General features: G+C 50.9%; 2 protein-coding genes across 4 annotated transcripts; one reads left to right on the plus strand and one right to left on the minus strand.

The window, feature by feature from the left end:
- The first annotated feature begins 2993 nt into the window (after positions 1-2993).
- On the plus strand, positions 2994-3566 carry LOC113938196 (interferon lambda-1-like). The gene has a single exon (XM_027623472.1). The coding sequence runs from the start codon at positions 2994-2996 to the stop codon at positions 3564-3566; it is 573 nt and encodes a 190-aa protein (XP_027479273.1).
- A 2463-nt stretch (positions 3567-6029) lies between these two features.
- On the minus strand, positions 6030-16587 carry SPATA2 (spermatogenesis associated 2). 3 transcript variants are annotated; one of them, XM_027623916.1, is made up of 3 exons: positions 16263-16587; positions 10297-10743; positions 6030-9389 (listed from the first exon to the last, which is right to left on the minus strand). In XM_027623916.1, the coding sequence occupies exons 2-3, from the start codon at positions 10630-10632 to the stop codon at positions 8163-8165; spliced, it is 1563 nt and encodes a 520-aa protein (XP_027479717.1). In that variant the 5' UTR covers positions 10633-10743; positions 16263-16587; the 3' UTR covers positions 6030-8162. The 3 variants fall into 3 exon arrangements, with proteins under 3 accessions (XP_027479717.1, XP_027479718.1, XP_027479720.1); XM_027623917.1 differs by having other exon boundaries at positions 10297-10804; XM_027623919.1 differs by having other exon boundaries at positions 10297-10807.
- Between the last annotated feature and the right edge of the window lie 551 nt (positions 16588-17138).

A 17138-nucleotide genomic window follows, 5' to 3' on the forward strand; every position in this document is an offset into this window, starting at 1 on the left:
AAAAAAAAAATCCTATGGTCCTGAATGTTCACTTAAAGTATAAGTATGGGGGCCCCTGGGTGGCTCAGTCGGTTAAATATGTGCCTTCAGCTCAGGTCATGATCCTGGAGTCCTGGGATCCAGTCCCACATTGGGCTCCCTGCTCAGCGGAGAGCCTGCTTCTCCCTCTGCCCCTGACCTGCTCATGCTCTCTCTCTCTCAAATAAATAAAATCTTTTAAAAAAATAATAGAAAATAAGGTATAAGTATGAACTTATATGTATTTTGTTTTTTGAACAATGTAAGCTCTGTTCATTGAAAAGACAGTAACGATAATGTAAAGAACTAAAATACTTAAAATATACTGAAATTAAAATATAGATATGGAACGTACTCTGCTGAAATCAATGAGTTAATACTTTAAAAAAATTAGTCACTGTTGGGGTACTCTGAGGCATCAACTCATTAAGTAAAAATTAAGGCAGAGAGGGGCACCCGGCTGGCTCAGTTGGTAAAGCATGTGACTCCTGATCTCAGGGTTGTGAGTTCAAGCCCCACGCGGCCTAGAGCTTACTAAAAAAAGTAGTAATAAAATAAAGGCAAATAATTAAGGATTTATCTCATTTAAACTACTCCTGGTAGTCAAATAGTAGCTAAAAGAAGTTTCTTTTTTCTTTTAAAAAAATAATTATAAACTTACAGGAAGTTGCAAAAAATAATACAAAAAGGTCCCATGTACCCTGCACCCAGTAATAATGTCTGGCACAAATACAGAACAATATCACAACCGGGAAACTAACATTAGTACAAGCCACAGACCTTGTTCAAATTGTATCCATTTTACATGTGTGAGAGCGCGCGCGCGTGTTTAGTTTATACAATTTTATCACATGTGTAGAGTCACACCACCACAAAGAAGTTTCCTTTTATAGAAGTGTTCCAGTTGCCAAAGGAATACTAGAATTGGAATCTCTACATTTTGCAGCGTCCAATGAAATGGCTGATCTAAGCACCAAACAATAGTCCTAATGGCTGTTAGTATCCCAAAGGGAGAGAATTCAACATCACGTGCCTCCTGATGAAGGAACACAACATCTATGAAGTATTCTTATTCCCCAAAAAATCAAACCCAAATCTGAGCAAGCCTCAAAAGTCAACTACCAAGTGATGTACATTAATAGAATGAAGGACAAAAACCACATGGTTGCCCCAACTGATGCAGGAAAAAAAAGTGTTTAACAAAATTCAACACACTTTCATGATAAAAACACTCAACAAACTAGGAATAGAAATTACCTCAACATAATAAAGGTCACATATGAAAATATATGTGCCACAGCGCACATCATACTCAATGGTGAAAGACTGAAAGCTGTTCCTGTAAGATCAGGAACAAAGCAAGGATGCCCACTCTTGCCACTTGAATTCAACACAGTACTGGAAGTCTTAGCCAGAGAAATTAGGCAAGAAAAAGAAATAAAAGGCATCCAAATTGGAAAGAAAGAAGTAAAACTGGATCTGTTCTCAGATAACATTATCTTATATGTAGAAAACCTTAAAGATTTCTCACACACACACACACACACACACACACACACAAAACCCTGTTAGAACTAACAAATGAATTCAACCAAGTTACAGAATATAAAATTAACACATAAAAAAATCAGTTGCCTTCTATCCATACACAATGAGCAATCTGAAAAGGAAATTATGAAAACAATTCCATTCACAATAGCATCAAAAAGAATAAAATACTTGGAAATAAACTTAACCAAGGAAGCAAAAGACTTGTACACTGAAAACTATAAAACATTACTGTAAGAAATTAAAGAAGACACAAATAAATGCAAAGACATCTTGTGTTCATGGGTTGGAAGACTTAATATTGTAACAACGTCCATACGACCCAAAGCAATCTACCAGTTCAATGCAATCCCTATCAAAGGCCCAATGGCATTTTTGCAGAAATAGAAAAAAACAGTCCTAACATTTATATTGGCTCTCAAGGGCCCCTGAGTAGTTGAAACAATCTTTAAAAGGACAATGTTTGACTCCTTACACTTTCTGATTTCAAAACATATTACATACAAAGCTACGGTATCAAAATACTATAGGACTGGCATAAAGATAGACTTATAGACCAGTGGAACAGAATAGAGCCCAGTAATAAACCCTCACGTATATGGTCAAATGAGCTTCAACAGGGGTGTCGAGAACACACAACAGGGTATGGACAGTCTCAACAAATGGTGGTGGGGAAACTGGATATCCAAACGCAGTTAGAAGTTAGACCCTTACCTTATGCCACATATAAAACATAACTCAAAATGGACTAAAGGCCTAAATGTAAGACCTAAAACTATAAAACTCCTAGAAGAAAACATAGGGAAAAGTTTCAGGACAGGATTTGGCAAGGATTTCTTAGACATGATGCCAAAAGCACAGGTAACAAAAGCAAAAGTAGACAAATGGGACCACGACAACCAACCGTGCCTCAAAAGGAAGCCCCCTCTGCCGCTAAGGCAGCCTCACCCACACCTCCCAGCCCCCACCCCACTCGAGCCACTTTCCCATCCCTCCACCTGCCTCAGCCTCAGTAAGGGGTTCCCCCAAAGCCAACTAGCTGAAGGCTGCCTGTAAACTGAAGATCGTCCAGGCACCGGGACTTCTCAGAAACAAGGTGTTCTCCTGTAAACTGAAGATCGTCCAGGCACCGGGACTTCTCAGAAACAAGGTGTTCTCCTGTGAGTGAATTTCGGTTTCTCTTTCCTTCTCGGCACAGGTCCAGAGAAGGGACTTGTGGGATACCCTGTCTCTGCGGCTCAGGCAGCCTCACCCAGATCCACGTGCTCACCTGGTTCGGGACTGGCCCCACTTACGTATGCCGGTCCCGTCAAGTGGAGATTCCAATTTTCATTTGCCTTTTCGCTTTACATACATCAGCCGGGGTTGCCCAGTGAGCCTGGCTAAAAGCAGAGCCATGCAGCAGGGAAAGCGGTGGGGATCTGGCCATGGCGACAGTGTGGGTCCTGGTGCTGGTGACCGTGGTGCTGGGCTTGGCCGAAGCAGGCCCTGTCCCTACTTCCAAACCCACCACAACCAGGAGGGACTGCCACATGGAGAGGTTCCAATCTCTGTCACCGAGGGAGCTAGGAGCCTTCAAGAAGGCCAAGGATGCCTTAGAGGAGTCGCTTTTGCCCAAGAACTGGAGCTGCAGCTCTCGCCTCTTCCCTAGGACCAGGAACCTGAGGCTGCTGCAGGCCTGGGAGCGCCCCGTGGCCTTGGAGGCTGAGCTAGACTTGACGCTGAAGGTCCTGGGGAACATGGCTGACTCGTCCCTGGGGGTCGTCCTGGACCAGCCCCTCCGCATGCTGCGCCACATCCACTCCGAGCTCCAGGCTTGTGTCCCGGCTCAGCCCACAGCAGGACCCAGACCCCGTGGCCGCCTCCACCACTGGCTGCACCGGCTCCACAAGGCCCCAAATGAGTCCCAGGGCTGCCTCGAGGCCTCCATCACGTTCAACCTCTTCCGCCTCCTCACACAGGACCTGAAATGTGTTGCCAGTGGAGACGTGTGCGTCTGAGAACCTGGACCCACCCTCAGCCCATCTGGGACCCAGACCTTATGTAGGCACCAAGCCTCACCCCTGCCTTAAGTTACTTCCTCTCCATCCCTTATTTATGCAGCCCTGCTCCGTACCCATAAGAAATGTTTATTTTTTTACTTGTGTACAACGTGCAGCAAATAAACAGGAATAAGAAGAAGAAGAAAAAAAGCCACTACTGTGAAGACTGAGAGAAGAGAGGAACGTGTTACACAACAGTGCGGACTGCAATGAGCAAAACACAGCCTCTGGCAAACTTGAAAGGACTAAAAATCCAGCTTAACAAAAACATTTCAAAGGGAAAAAAAGACAAAGTTGGGGTCTCTACACTCTTACAGGGACAGCCTTTAGGGTAAAGATGATGTAAAGATGTATCCACCAATTGCAGCGTGGAGACCTTATTTGAGCCGATAGAGTTTTTAAAATATGGATTTCTATGACAACTGGATTTCAGAACATTGATTGCATACGTATCGCTATTAAACAATTCTAAAAACTTAGACGAGGTAACGGTATGTATGGTGTTTTAAAAGTCCTTGTCTTGGGGCGCCCGGCTGGCTCAGCTGGAAGAGCATGGTGATTCTTGACCGCGGTCGTGAGTTCAAGCCCCGCACTGGATGTAGAGATTGCTTAAATAAATCTTTAAAAACATAAAAGATAAATAAAAGTCCTTGTCTTTTAGATACACATACTGAAATTTCACAAATGAAATAGCTAACTGGAATTTGCTTCAAAGAAATTTATGAGGGAAGTGGATGGATGGGTAGAAAGGAAACCAGGTTGGCTGCAACTTGGTAACTGTTACAAATTGTTGAATCTGGGTTCAGTGTACATGACATTTGTAAATAAAAAGGTTTCTTCAGTGAGAAAATGGGGGAGGGGATGTGGTTTAAGCGAGGTAATAGTTCATTCCTCCTTACACAAAAACTCTGGAGGTAGGCAGGGCAGGCTGGGTACGGTGGCAGCTTCCTAAGCATCCGGTACCTGGCCCCTTCCAACTGCTGCCCCACCCTCCCCTTCACCTGGCTTCGGCCTCCGTCTCACATCGCTGCTCCACTCCAGCCAGCACATTGCAGCCAGGAAGGAGGCTCGGGGTGGGAAGGACAAGATCCTTTGACAGACAGGTCTCGGAAGCCACACAAACCACTTCTCCGTCCCAGCGACCAGACGTAGCCACATAACCACACCTGGCTACGAGAGAGACAGGGAAAGGCAGTCTTTATTCTGGATGGCCATGTGTCTTAAAGAATCAGGGCCAAGGGAGAAAGGGTGAGAGATCAGGGTTCAACTGGGAGCGTCTGCCACAGCCCTCATCCCTCGGAGACTGGTAATCAGGCGTGAGGGGTGCCACGGACAGGCCTCGAGGCTGGCAGCAGAGCCAGGGACAGCTGGTGGGCCTGATGATGTTAACTGTGCTTGTCATTTCCATCCACAGATGAAGCAATCTGCTCCCAAGTCAGCGCTCTGCTTTGGATGCCAAGTGAGGGTCTGGCGTCCTCGGCTCTCCCGGGCCGGGTGCGTGTGTCTCCAGGAAGCCGCCGTGCCCAGCACTGCCATTCCCTATGCTGTAGCTAACAGCAAACCCAACACTTACGTGGGCCTTGGTCTGGCCCGAGGCCTGGATGATTTGTTCGCCAATGCATGAGAATAGAGAAACCTGCTTCCTCTCTCCCCGATAGCTGAGGTACCTTGTAGGGGCCGACCCAGCAGTGGTCACCCTCATGCAGAGACTCTGCAGCTACTGAGAGCCCGGATGTCCTAAACCACAGCTGCTCTTAGACCATGCTCAAGATTTTTGCCATGCGTCCCGCTTTCAGGTCAACCTTCCTTTGAGAAAACACTTCAATTGATTTTTGAAGTCATCTATCATTGCTGTAGATGGAAAGCAGTATGGCCTGCTCCAGGTAGAAGGCAACCGAACACCTCGCTAAGATTCTGCCTGAGGCTCCGTGCCCAACACCTGCTTCCTCTTTGGTCAAGACAAGCTAGCATTAGACGAACTTCCTCCTTAAGGCATCTAAATGGATCAAAAGAATTAAAGATGTAATTAATTTTTGTCATTATGTCCTCCAATGTTATTCAATGCCTGCCAATCACCACCAACAATCATTTCTCCTGGAGTCTGTACTCCCAGTCCTGAGAAGAATGGCTGAACTTTGCACATCTCAGTTTCCCCATCTTTAAGATGGGGATAACACGACCTAGCTTACAGGAGGGCTGACACCGTTACGTGGAATCATGCACGTAAAGTCCCAGCATAACCCAGCTCACAGTGTGAGCTCTCAAATGCAGAATGCCGCTTGTTGTCACGTATCTGTTTTGTGGAGGAGAAAATGTGAGTCCTGTCATTGAAGAATGTGGTTTGAGCAAAACAAAAAAATCCAAGCAACCCAAACTTCAAAAGCAGCAGGGAGGGAGGGACATAAAACCCCAAACACTTGGTTTAATAATGGAAGACACTTTATTATTTTTTAAATCATCTCTCAACATTTCAACTCTTGGTAGAAATCAAATGCAAAACATATGCCTTTTTAAATTAGCATATATTTATCCAGCTCAATCACAGCAACCTCATACAATAAGGTACACACCAAGGACAGGGGCAGAGCATTTTCTCTTCCAGTCTGTGAACACAGTTATCTCCATGATGGCACGTGTGCCGGACTTTCTCTCCCAGGACGAGGTGGGTACTCCTGCTTCTGCCCCCTGGGGGCACAAGTGACCTGGCATCACGGTTGGTGAAGTTCCTGTAGGCTGGAGCAATCTGGGAATGGAAAACTAGCAAACTAGCCCTCTCAGGAGTAAAACAGGCATCGGTACTTCTGAAACGTGGAAAGGAAGAACATCAAAGATGATGACCCCAGAACGGGCTGGTCTTGGTAATAAAGGTGGTGAAATCCAGCTGTATATACACATCAAATATCTACATGTGCTCTACCAGATATGTAAAAAAGAGCCAGAGAAGATTTGGAAAACCTTAAAATCACTCGACTGAGTTGGAAGAACATCAGCAAATTCACAGTGGCCTCAGGATTCAGCCAGATTTAAATTTGTTCAAGCGCTGAATACCTCCTTCTACTACCAGAAAACCCACTGCATGTAAATTCCTATAATATTCTGTACATCACAAACACATATGGCTAAAATATAGTAGTTCACAAGGAAGCGGTTTTATTTTCAAATTCTTGCCCCACTCCTGCTCTGCACCCCAAAAGGAAAATCCAGGGGTCATTCGGAGTTAAAGGGGCCTTCAGGTTTAGAAGCACTGAGGCTTAGCTGAGTATCTCAGGAGACATCCGTTTGATGGGCACAGGCTGACTCGGGCCCACTTTTAGTGCAAAAAAGATCACTGATGTTGCAGAGGAGTCCCAGAAACAGGCAAAGAGCGCTGGGATGGAGGGGCGGGGGGAATCCCATAGGATTTTCCTTCTGAAACAAGACTCAAGACGTTCGGAGTGCGAGGTTCACACGCAGCGAGTGGCAAAGACCAGGCTGTCGACCTGCAGAGCGAGGCTCCTGAAGGTCACTAGGTTATTGTGGTTCCGCAGGCGCACGGACCTCCCGGCCCGCGCTAGCCCCTAAGCGTACGCTGGAGGTAGGTGTATAGAGATTTATTGTAGGGAAGACAGTGGCTCTCCACCGACTCCGGGACATCGTCTGCTCCTCCTTTGCCCCCACACTCTCCGCTCCACCCTCAGGCTGTGGTGTGTGTAGGATACAACACGGAAGGGCATGAGACCCTCCCTTGGAAGACTAAAGAACCCGGGCCGTTTGTATAAATAGCTACATAATTCATGTTTGAACCACTTTGAAACACACGGCAAGTTGAATATTTATTTAAAAATAAATCTCAAAAATATCTATTTACAGTACAGTAAGAGGGGCGTGTGCAAACAACAGAAAGGGGGAACAGTCCACCCTGCCATGGAAGGCCCGCACCTGGATGCGCCAGGGCAAAGTGCACGGACACCACGGGCCGAACCGAGCGGTGGTAACAGGATGCCATTCAGGGACGACTGGACTCTGCCCACCCTTGAGACTTACACAGGCAGAAGTCAGCGGGGTAGGGGAGTCCAGGCGGGGGTCCTTGCGTTTGGGAAGGGGGTGGCCAAAGGATGAGCCATGGGAAGAGGCCCAGTGTGGCAGGAGGGCTCATTTCACAAGCCAACAGGCCTCTAGCTCGGCGCTCCAGGTGGGCATTCGGAGGTGACCTGGAGGGCCCTCCCCAGTCCAAGTTGGCTTTGCAGTGGGAGGGGTGGGTGTGACAGGGGTCTCAGAGATAGAAATCCTCTTCGAAAACAAAACGAACAACGGAACGGGGAGTGGAGAGATTAGCAAAAATGAATCTGAACGGAAGTGCCACCCTCCCCCTCGTCCGGCGATAAAGCAGCCGTCAGTTGAAATATGTGGGCCACCAAGTGAACTCCCACATGGTGCAGCCAAGCCCCGATCCCCTGACACCTACATGGTCAAACGCAGGTCTCGGCTTCTGAGATCAGTACACTAACACTTCTTCCCCGGAGAGGACCAGAGAGTCAGTGGTGTAGCCCTTGGAGCAGGGGTGCAGGGTCCAGTCTATCTATACACGAGATGGGAGAGCTGGGTGGACTTGTAGTTCAGCTGGTTGTTGGGCATGAACTTGTGCAGCTCATTCTTTTTGCAGCAGGGGTCGTAATGGTAGGCGCTGACACAGCCGTCGCAGGAGACTTTTGAACACTGGGTGCAGGTGTTGGTGGCACCCGGGCGGTTGCAGAAGCCGCAGCGGGAGGCGGCTGTGGTGGAGGGCTTGGGTTTTGGGTGAAGGTGCGGCAGCCGCTCGAGGCCCTGAGTCTGGCCCGCGTACTTCTCCCGCAGAGACGACCCATGGGCCAGGCTGTCATGGGCAGAGGCCTTGCCAGGGAAGGCGCCTGGCTTGGGGGCTGGGGGACAGGAGAGCAGGCTGTCGCAGCGCTGGCAGAGGGAGGTGCTGCAGGACAGCCCGCAGCTCTGGCACTTGGACAGGGAGGACTCTTTGGCGGGGGGTGAGCGCTTGTGGTAGAGGGGGTGGGCATCATTTCTGACCAGCCACACGTCCGGCCGCAGGGCGTCCTGCCTCCGGTGCGTAGCCCTAGGCTCCGAGTCTGTGTACAGATCCACGTCATCCTGAGCAGAGAAGTATGTGCCACGCAGCAGGCCGAGGCCGTTGTTGGGGGAGGGGGGTGGCAGGTCATCCGGGCTTCCGTGGGGGGCGCTGGACATGGTCAGGAGCAGGGGGGACGGGCGGATGATCTCATCCTTGAGGTCGTCCCCCAAGTCTGGTGCCACGGGCTCCTTCCGCAGGCTCAACGAGGCCTTCAGGGGTGGCTTCCGGCTCTCCCAGTAGCTGTCGTAGGCGTCCACCGACCTCGAGGGCTTGGTCACCCGAGGCTTGTAGTAGTCCTTAGCCGCCCGCTCGCTGGCTGACTTCTGGAGCGCCACGCGGGCCATGGAGGCCGTCAGGTGCTCCCGGCCCTCAGCCCGCCGCCGGAGGGCCTCCGAGCAGCCCCGCACATCCTCCGTGCTGCTCTTGCGCTCGTTCACCACGTCCAGCTCGGAGTAGCCCTTGTCCTTGACTTGGGAGTGGATTTCCATCATCTGCTCACACTCCACCTTGGCCAGAAAGAGCTCAAAGGAGACCATCTTCACCTGGAGGGTCTCCACGAGTTCTTTGAGTTTGTACGCAGTCCCTAACTCAGGCACATAGCCCATGTAATGCAGGATGGCTTGGATGTCCTCTTCCAGTAATGACGACTTGACATAATAAACGAAGGGGCCCGTGTAGGTCTAGGAGAAGGAGATAGAAAAAGAGAGGCGCGATTTGCTCTCTGAGACACACACGGAGCCAGCTTCAGAGCCCGGCGCCCCCGTGGCGGAGAGGGAGCGCGGGGAGGCAGGATCTCAGCAGCTCCTCACTGCAGCAGGCAGAGGCTAGCTCAGCACATGGTGTGCGGGAATGTGCGGGAAACCGCGCAGCGCTCCCGCCTGGAGCGGAGGGCACAAAGCCACCAGCTTCCCATATGGGGCTCAGCAGCTCTGCTCCATATGAGGAGGAAACAGGGCAAACGGGGATGGAGAGAAGGGATCAGAGTAGAGGCAGAACGCCCAATGAGCAAGGAGAATATTCCTTTCTGGCATCTCTGAGAAGTTCTGAAGAATAATAGTCTGGCTTTGTGGAAACTCTCCCGAGCCATCACTGCCTTCGGCATGATTCAGAGTTCTCTTTCTCTCTTAAATCCATCCTCCACCCTCCTGTCTGTTACCACTTAGTCCAAACCGGCTCTCAGGGTACCCCAACATCCGTGGCAGCCTCCTAACTATTCTCGCTGCCCCACTAGTCTAGTTCCCATACAACAGCCAGAAGGATGCTTTGCAAGCTTCCCAGCCTACTTAGGGTAAATTCAAGCCCTTTGCCCTGGGCTTCAAGGCCCTGCATCACCAGGGTGCTGCCTACCTTTCCAACCTCACAGCTTCAGGTGGGAGCTGCCAGGGGCAGGGACCCAGTAAAGGATGACACTGATCAGACAGCAAGATAGGGAGCCCCGGGGGTTCCTTCTAGTTGTTACGTCAAAGGAGTGTGGAAGACAGGAGGGTCTGCGGGCAGAGGAGGCATGGAATTGGCACAAGCCCTCTCCAGTCGGCCTGGGAGGGAAAGAAGGGGGACCAGCGCAGACGGCCTTTCCCTAGACCTTACCTTGATGCTTCTGAATTCCTTCTTCCACGGGTAGAGGAAGAGGTTGACGCCCACCGTTTCCAGCATGCTGAAGGCGCAGTGCAAAGCCCGCAGGCTGGAGGAGCTTAGTGAGCGCAGGGAGCTCTCCACCACCTCATAGAACTGGATCAGCCGGAATCGATAAAAGGGATCCACCTTGTGTAGGCTGAGCAGGGTCGAGGCTGCCACCCGAAGGTACTCATCGTTGCCAGGCTGCTGCTTGCTGGGGGTGGTGTCCACTCTGCCCTCATGGAACTGCACGTACTTCCGAAATAAGTCATCCTTATATTTTGTATCCATTGAACTGGGTTTCCCCATCTGATCCAGGGAAGGGGGGGGGCTACCTTATCTCCTCCATGGTTTCTGGGTCCGAGGCAGGGACATCGCTAAAAGCACTGACACGTTGCCCACCTGCACTAGGGGCATGCTCTGGAAGGGGAAGAACAAGAAGCACGTCATTCCTCGAAATGGTCCACATACCAGCGTGTGGCTGCTGAGACAAAACGAGAGACAGAACTGGCCTGAGCTACACCGGGCCTCACCAGCCCTTGGCCCCTTTCTGCTCATTCATTCACCACATTTACTGAACAGGACTATGTGCAAAGTTGTCGTGGAAACGAGATAAACAGATCCCTGACTTTGCTGAACTCACGAATGAAGAATATGATTAGGAGCACCTAACCTGGTTTTGTGGGGAGGAGTTGTTTTAAAAAGTCCCCCCACCCCCACCCGGGGCAGTGGTGGTTAGACTTGAAGAATGAGGAGTTTGCCAGGCAAAGAGGTGGGCAGAGAATGTAACAGCAGAGGTGTCACCAAGGAGGAAGGCCCCGAGCTAACACTATCGGTGCTCACCAGGCTCCGGGCACTTATGCACGTGAACGCATTTCATCTTCTTAAACAGCCCTAGGAGATAGGATCCCCATTTTACAGATGTAAAAACTAAGACACAGAAATGTTAAGAAAGTGCACAAAGTTACAGAACCATGAAGAGGCAGAGCTGAGAGCCCAGGCAGCCTGGCTCCAAAGTCCATGCCCTTAACCACCACGCCCTGCTTTTCTGAGGCAGGAAGGAGCTTGGCCTTGGAACAGAAAGAGGGCCAGAGCCGCTGAGGCAGCCAGGGGAAGGGAAGGGAGTGACCAGAGATGAAGCTGCAGGCGCCATCACAACAGGGTCCCGTGCCCCAACGGTACCTTTTACTCAAGGAGGCACGTGAAGCACCCAAAGAGTTCAAAGCTACGAGGGACATGATCATACCACGCCAGCTGCTGACCCCGGGAGAATGTTTTACCTGCCTTTGACAGCCTGCATTCCCCTATTCCTTAAGAGAGGTTTATAGTCCCACTGGGAGAGGACAGAACATTCTGAGCTGCGGTACACCAAATTTATACACTCTTGCTGTCCGCTTGGCCACTGGTTAGTAGGACATGCACAGAGCAAAGCCATGTGGTTGGTGCCACAATGCCGGGAAGAAATCTGGATTCACTGGGGGTACGGTCAGGGCCAGGAGACGCAGCACAGGCATTACCAACAGATCCCAAAGCCAGACTGCCTGGGTGTGAATCTTGGGTCTGCTTCTCTAGGCTACTTGGGTGAATGACTCAGCCTCTGTGCACCTCAGTTTTCTCATCTGAAAATGGGGGCTGATAATAGCACCTACGGTCCAGAACTGGTGGAAGGATTATGTGCCATCAGTATATAAAGCTCTTCACAGAGAACTGGCTCGAAATAAGCCCTTAACACATACCTGCTGCTGCCTTCTGAAGGTGCTATACCCCTGCCACAACGCCACGCATTCTCCAGAAGGTAAGATCAGAGTGGGCAACTACGTCTGCCTAGGAGGCGATGTGCATTTTCAGCCTCACCCCATTCTGACCACAAGCTCCAAGGGCGCAGGGATCCTGACTGAATTCCTCGTTGAGGTAACCTGAGCACAGAGCCAGAGGTGGGGTGTGAGGCGGGTATGTGCTTCACAAGCACCTAAGTGAAGGAGGCTCTCACCGGCTATGGAGACAGCGAGGGACTGAGAAAGAAGCTGCGGGGCGGGACAGCCCTGTGCAGGCCTTTAGCAGATCTGACTTCAGCTCAGGAAGCACCGACGGCCTATAAACCCGGCCGCGATCATGAGGTCAATAAAATCATCCACGTCTCGAGCCACTCGCCGGGCTTCTGCTTTGGGAAGACTCCTGAGGATCTTAGCTATGAGGTGAGGGGTGAGATGTTCGGGAGAAGTGGGGACAGAGAGGCCACCTTCTCCCACCCACCGCCCTGCCAAGGGAGCCTAATGCTTCAGGAACAAATACACTTAAGGAGCACAGGAGGCAAATGTAAGTCCATTAGGATAAAATTCTACCTCCTGACCAAGGTCAAAGGCTTCACATGGTCTCCTCCTACTCCCTTCTCATGGCTGTCTTCCCTTCCCCTCTAAGTCCCACCCACAGGGACCTTTCTGTCTGTTCCTCAAACACACCAAAGCTCATTCCTGTCTCAGGACCTTTGCCCATGTTGTTCCTTTTGGGTGTTCTTCCTCTGATCCTTCCCATAGCTGGCTCACTCTCGTGATTCAGGCCTTAGCTCAAATGTCACCCCTCAGAGGCCTCGCTGGCAACCCCAGCATGGTAACTCCCCCCTTCCCAGTCCCTTGTTATCCCATTATCCTGGGATAATCACCATTTGAAATTATTAACTTTATTTATTCATTTACTAATTTCCTCACTTTGTGCCCCCCATTACCCAGTAAGCTCCACAAAGGCAAGGACCACACCTGTTTTGTTCACCATGGTGCCTAACACACAGCCTGGCACATAGTAGGTGTTTGATAAAACAGGCAAAATGAATGATGCATTCATGATGCCACTCCTTCAGTTTCTCCTTGAGCTCTGCCAAGAATCCTGAGATCAGCTGGAGAGAGAAGGAACAGAGGCTCCATGACATGACATGCTGTAAGTAGCCAGGGTTAGTAAACCCAAGATTCCAAACCTGACTTTCTGTGGCACCTGTGTTCCTCCCCATACCCCATGATTCCTAAGTTCAACAAGTATTTATGCAGCACCTATCTCATGCCAGGCCCTAGGGTGGGTGCAGTGGGGGGATATGGGGTGGGTAGGGAGTGGGTAGGGGGCAGCAGCTGGGAAGTCACAATGCTGCCCTCAATTCTAGTTGAAAGAAGTTATTATCAAAGTATGTATTGCAACCTGAGAGAAGACATCATTGTCCTTGCTAATAAAAACCCTTATGTATTTACAGTTTTTTATTCATCTGAGAGAAACTTCCATCCTGCCCTGGTCCCAGGGACTATTTTTTGGTACATCTGAGAAGAATTTAAACAGAGGGGCATCAAGCCTCCTAAATACTGCTGTGATTTTTCTCCAAGGAAGTCAGCTTTGAGCCTATAGAGGCTGATTTTTTTTTTTTAACAAAGTCAGCCACCCTCAAGCTCAGTGTCTGCTGCTCTGTAATCACACCACAGTCCACACCCTTGTTTGTTGCTGGCACACAATAAACAAGGAAAGGGGATCCAAATAGCCCAACTGGTGCTCCAAGTCCTAAAGTCAAGGATAGGAAACCAATCTATGATGACTCTTGAACCAACACACGTAGGTGAGGAAAAAGGTAAAAGGAAATGAATGCTAAGAGATAATTAAGGAAAGAGAGAAGGGAACGAATAATCACTGAGGTCCTACTACGCACTAAGCACAGGGCCTTCCGCTTTAACTGCATCATCCCATTTAATCCTCACGACAACGCTAGAAGGAAACCAAGGTTCGGCCATGAAACCACCTGCCCAGCGGGAGCTCCTCTGCCCAGTCAGAGCTGGAATTTGAACTTGGGATAGGCCCTGCAGCCTGGGTTTTTTCCCCGTTTATCTCATTCATTTATTGCTACAATCTCCCATTCACCGAGGGATTTGTACATGAGGGCTCTCTGCTAAGGGCTTGATGAAAATCAATGAAACCCACAGGACAGCCCCAAGGTTAAAGAGGAAACTGAGGCTCAATGAGGCCAAATCATCTGTCCTGAGTTACAGGGAAGGAAGAGTGGATCTGAGGTCCGAACCTAAGTCCGATGCCGAAACCTTGACTCAAGCTCTGAACTGCGATGCTTCTAGGCAAAGCTGTCCTGCGGCATCTGCTGGACAGCGCTACTTGAAAGGGCTAGGCTAAGTTAGAACATCCTATGGCAGGGTGAGCAGAGTTGAGTTCTAAAAATTCCTGTAGTAGCAAAATTCACATCTTCCCACACAGAATGGGGCTGGAAGAGCCACAAATCTCTTTATGATGTAAGCTCAGGGGCCAAGGGAAGAGGCTGGCCAGAGACCGGCCAGTGGTGAGGCAGCTGACATCATCCCTCCTGAATACATTTTCTGAGAATACAGGCTGCATTGTAGCTGGTCATAGCTGGTGTCTTTTCTGAGCATAGAGCCAGCAATTTATTCCCAGCACTCTGCAAGAACAACAAAAAAACACGCTCTCTGCAAAAACAGCGTGGTTACAGGAGACTAGACAGCGCAATGACAGAAGCCGTTAATTTCTCCAAGCAACCCAAGGATTGGAACACCATGACGTGCCAGTCTGGTGGGGGAAAAATGGCACTGTGAACATCCCTAACAGCGTCAGGCGGGTGCCCAGAGCCAACAGGCCTGGTCAGCACTTCCTGCACCCACAATCTGGACTCCCTTTGAAAAACAAGTCAATGAAGAGAGATATTATATATACAGTCAGGGAGGTGGTGGCTTTTTAAGGATTATTCTCTTTCTAAAGATTATTTTTTAAGCATCTCAAAGGAAAGCTGTATCTGTTTAAAACCCCACTGAAAGGAACTGAAATGATTTGGGAGTAGCAAAGCACTAGCTTGGCTTTACCTCAGCTGGCCCATTCAAGCAGAAACAGTCCCCAAGCAGCATTTGAAGGCGCCCCTCCCTGCACAGGCAGAAGCTATTTTGGTCCCAGCATTGCCCCAGTCCACAGGTTTACAGATCTCTGGTCTAGCTTCAGCCAGCTCAGAGTTCCCTCAGCCTCCAAACAGCAGCAAGAGGAGAGCAAGCAGTTCAACCCCCTCCACCTCCACACCCGCCACTCCTTTGCACTCATTCCAAATCCGAGGTTCCTGAGACACATCCAAGGCACCTTGCACTGGCTGTGAAACACCACAGGGTCCCCAGACCCCAATCAGATTCCAGAGAAATTCAGAGAGAGGCCTTGCAAACCTCTGAATATAACCTCAGTGGTGCTGAAAACGGGTTTCCTTACTGGCAGCTGCTCTCAGAGGGGCTCTGAAGGAAGCAGTTTCCCCTCCCCGCCGGGGACAGAAGCTGGCGGCTGCTATTCCCAACCTGCTCATTCCTACGGCCTCTGAGGGCCATATCAATTGTGAAAAACATCCCAGTCCCAAACTCTGGCCCTTTCCGGGTTTGTGAATGAATTAACAGCAGCTATCATTTACTGGACGCCTGCTGTATGCCAGAGACAGCGCTTCACAAGCATCATCTCATTTCATCCCCACCACGGCCCTAGCAGGCACGTTCACTCCCATTTAACTAATTGGGCAAATGAGGCTCAGAAGATGAAATGACTTGTCCAAGGTCACACAGTGAGTACAAACCCAGGTCTGCTGCCAGAGACTGGGCTGGGGACCACTGCGCGGTAACTGCCTCACGGTGGAGTCGGGGTGGCCTCCTGCTTGGTTAGTCGCCGAAGGCGGGGTGTTCCTCCTGAGCTGCCCGGAGCCACCCCTGGCCGGTCCCAGGAGTCTGCAAGGCAGCCCTCGGGGGAGTGGGGATCCTGAGGACGAGCTGCGCCCTCGGGATGCCGAAAAGGCGTGGCCGCCCGTCGCCCCCGCCGGCTGCGAGGGGACCCCACTCCCGGGTCGGCCAAGCCCCGCTGAGTCGGGCGCCCCCTCTGCCCTGGGAAGCACCGGACGCCGTTTCCGCCCGCGGCCGCCCCGCACTCACCCCGGCACTGCCTCCGAGGACGCCCCGGCCGAGAGAATCCAGAAGGAGCCCCGGCCGCTCCCCGAGCCGTGCCCGACTGGGCTCTCGTCGCTTCGGCCGGCTGCAGGGCACCGAAGCCAGTAACCCGGGACAAGCGGCGACCCGGAAACACTTGGCTAGGAAGTGACGTCCTTCGGAGGCGGGTCCAAAGAGAGGCCGGGCCGCGGCTGCGCGTTGGGCCGGGGAGAGGCGGATGGTGGTGGGCGGTGGAGGAAGAAGCGGGAGGCCGAAGAATGAGCGGAGGAGTCGCGGAATCCGGCTCTGGGACATGGCGGGCCGCCGCCGCAACTGGGGCTAGACCCGGAAACAAACGGACCGGACGTGACGCACGCCAGCCCCAGGATGGTGGCTGGCCGGGTTGTCATGGCAACCGGTCTGGAGCCGGGCGGCGGAGGCTGGGACTGTGAGTGCAGACTGAGTGATCCCCGGCCTCCGCCTCCCGGACTTGTCCCTTGTCCAGATGATCCGCGAGCGGCGCTCCCAACGGCGCCTGAGCAGGAGCTAACAGTTGGAGCCCTCGCTCCATTTTACAGGCGCAAATGCCGAGGCTTAAAGAGAGCAAGTGAGATCCCCAGCATCATGCGAGATGGAATCTAGCCTTGTGAGGACTGTTGATGTTACTCGCTGTCTTTTAAGAACGGGGCTCCCAGCTTTGCCTTTGCCACTTACTGTGTGGCAAGGTCACTGCGTGACCTTGGGCAAGTTACCTAACCTCTCTGAGCCTCAGCTTTTTCACTTGTAAAATGGAATACTGGTAATACTGCCTGCTCAGATCCATGTGAGAATTAAGTGAGTTAATATATGGAAAATGCTTATTACACTAATTGGCATATAGTA

This window comes from Zalophus californianus, chromosome 8, assembly GCF_009762305.2.
Source record: "Zalophus californianus isolate mZalCal1 chromosome 8, mZalCal1.pri.v2, whole genome shotgun sequence".
Lineage (NCBI taxonomy): Eukaryota > Metazoa > Chordata > Mammalia > Carnivora > Otariidae > Zalophus > Zalophus californianus.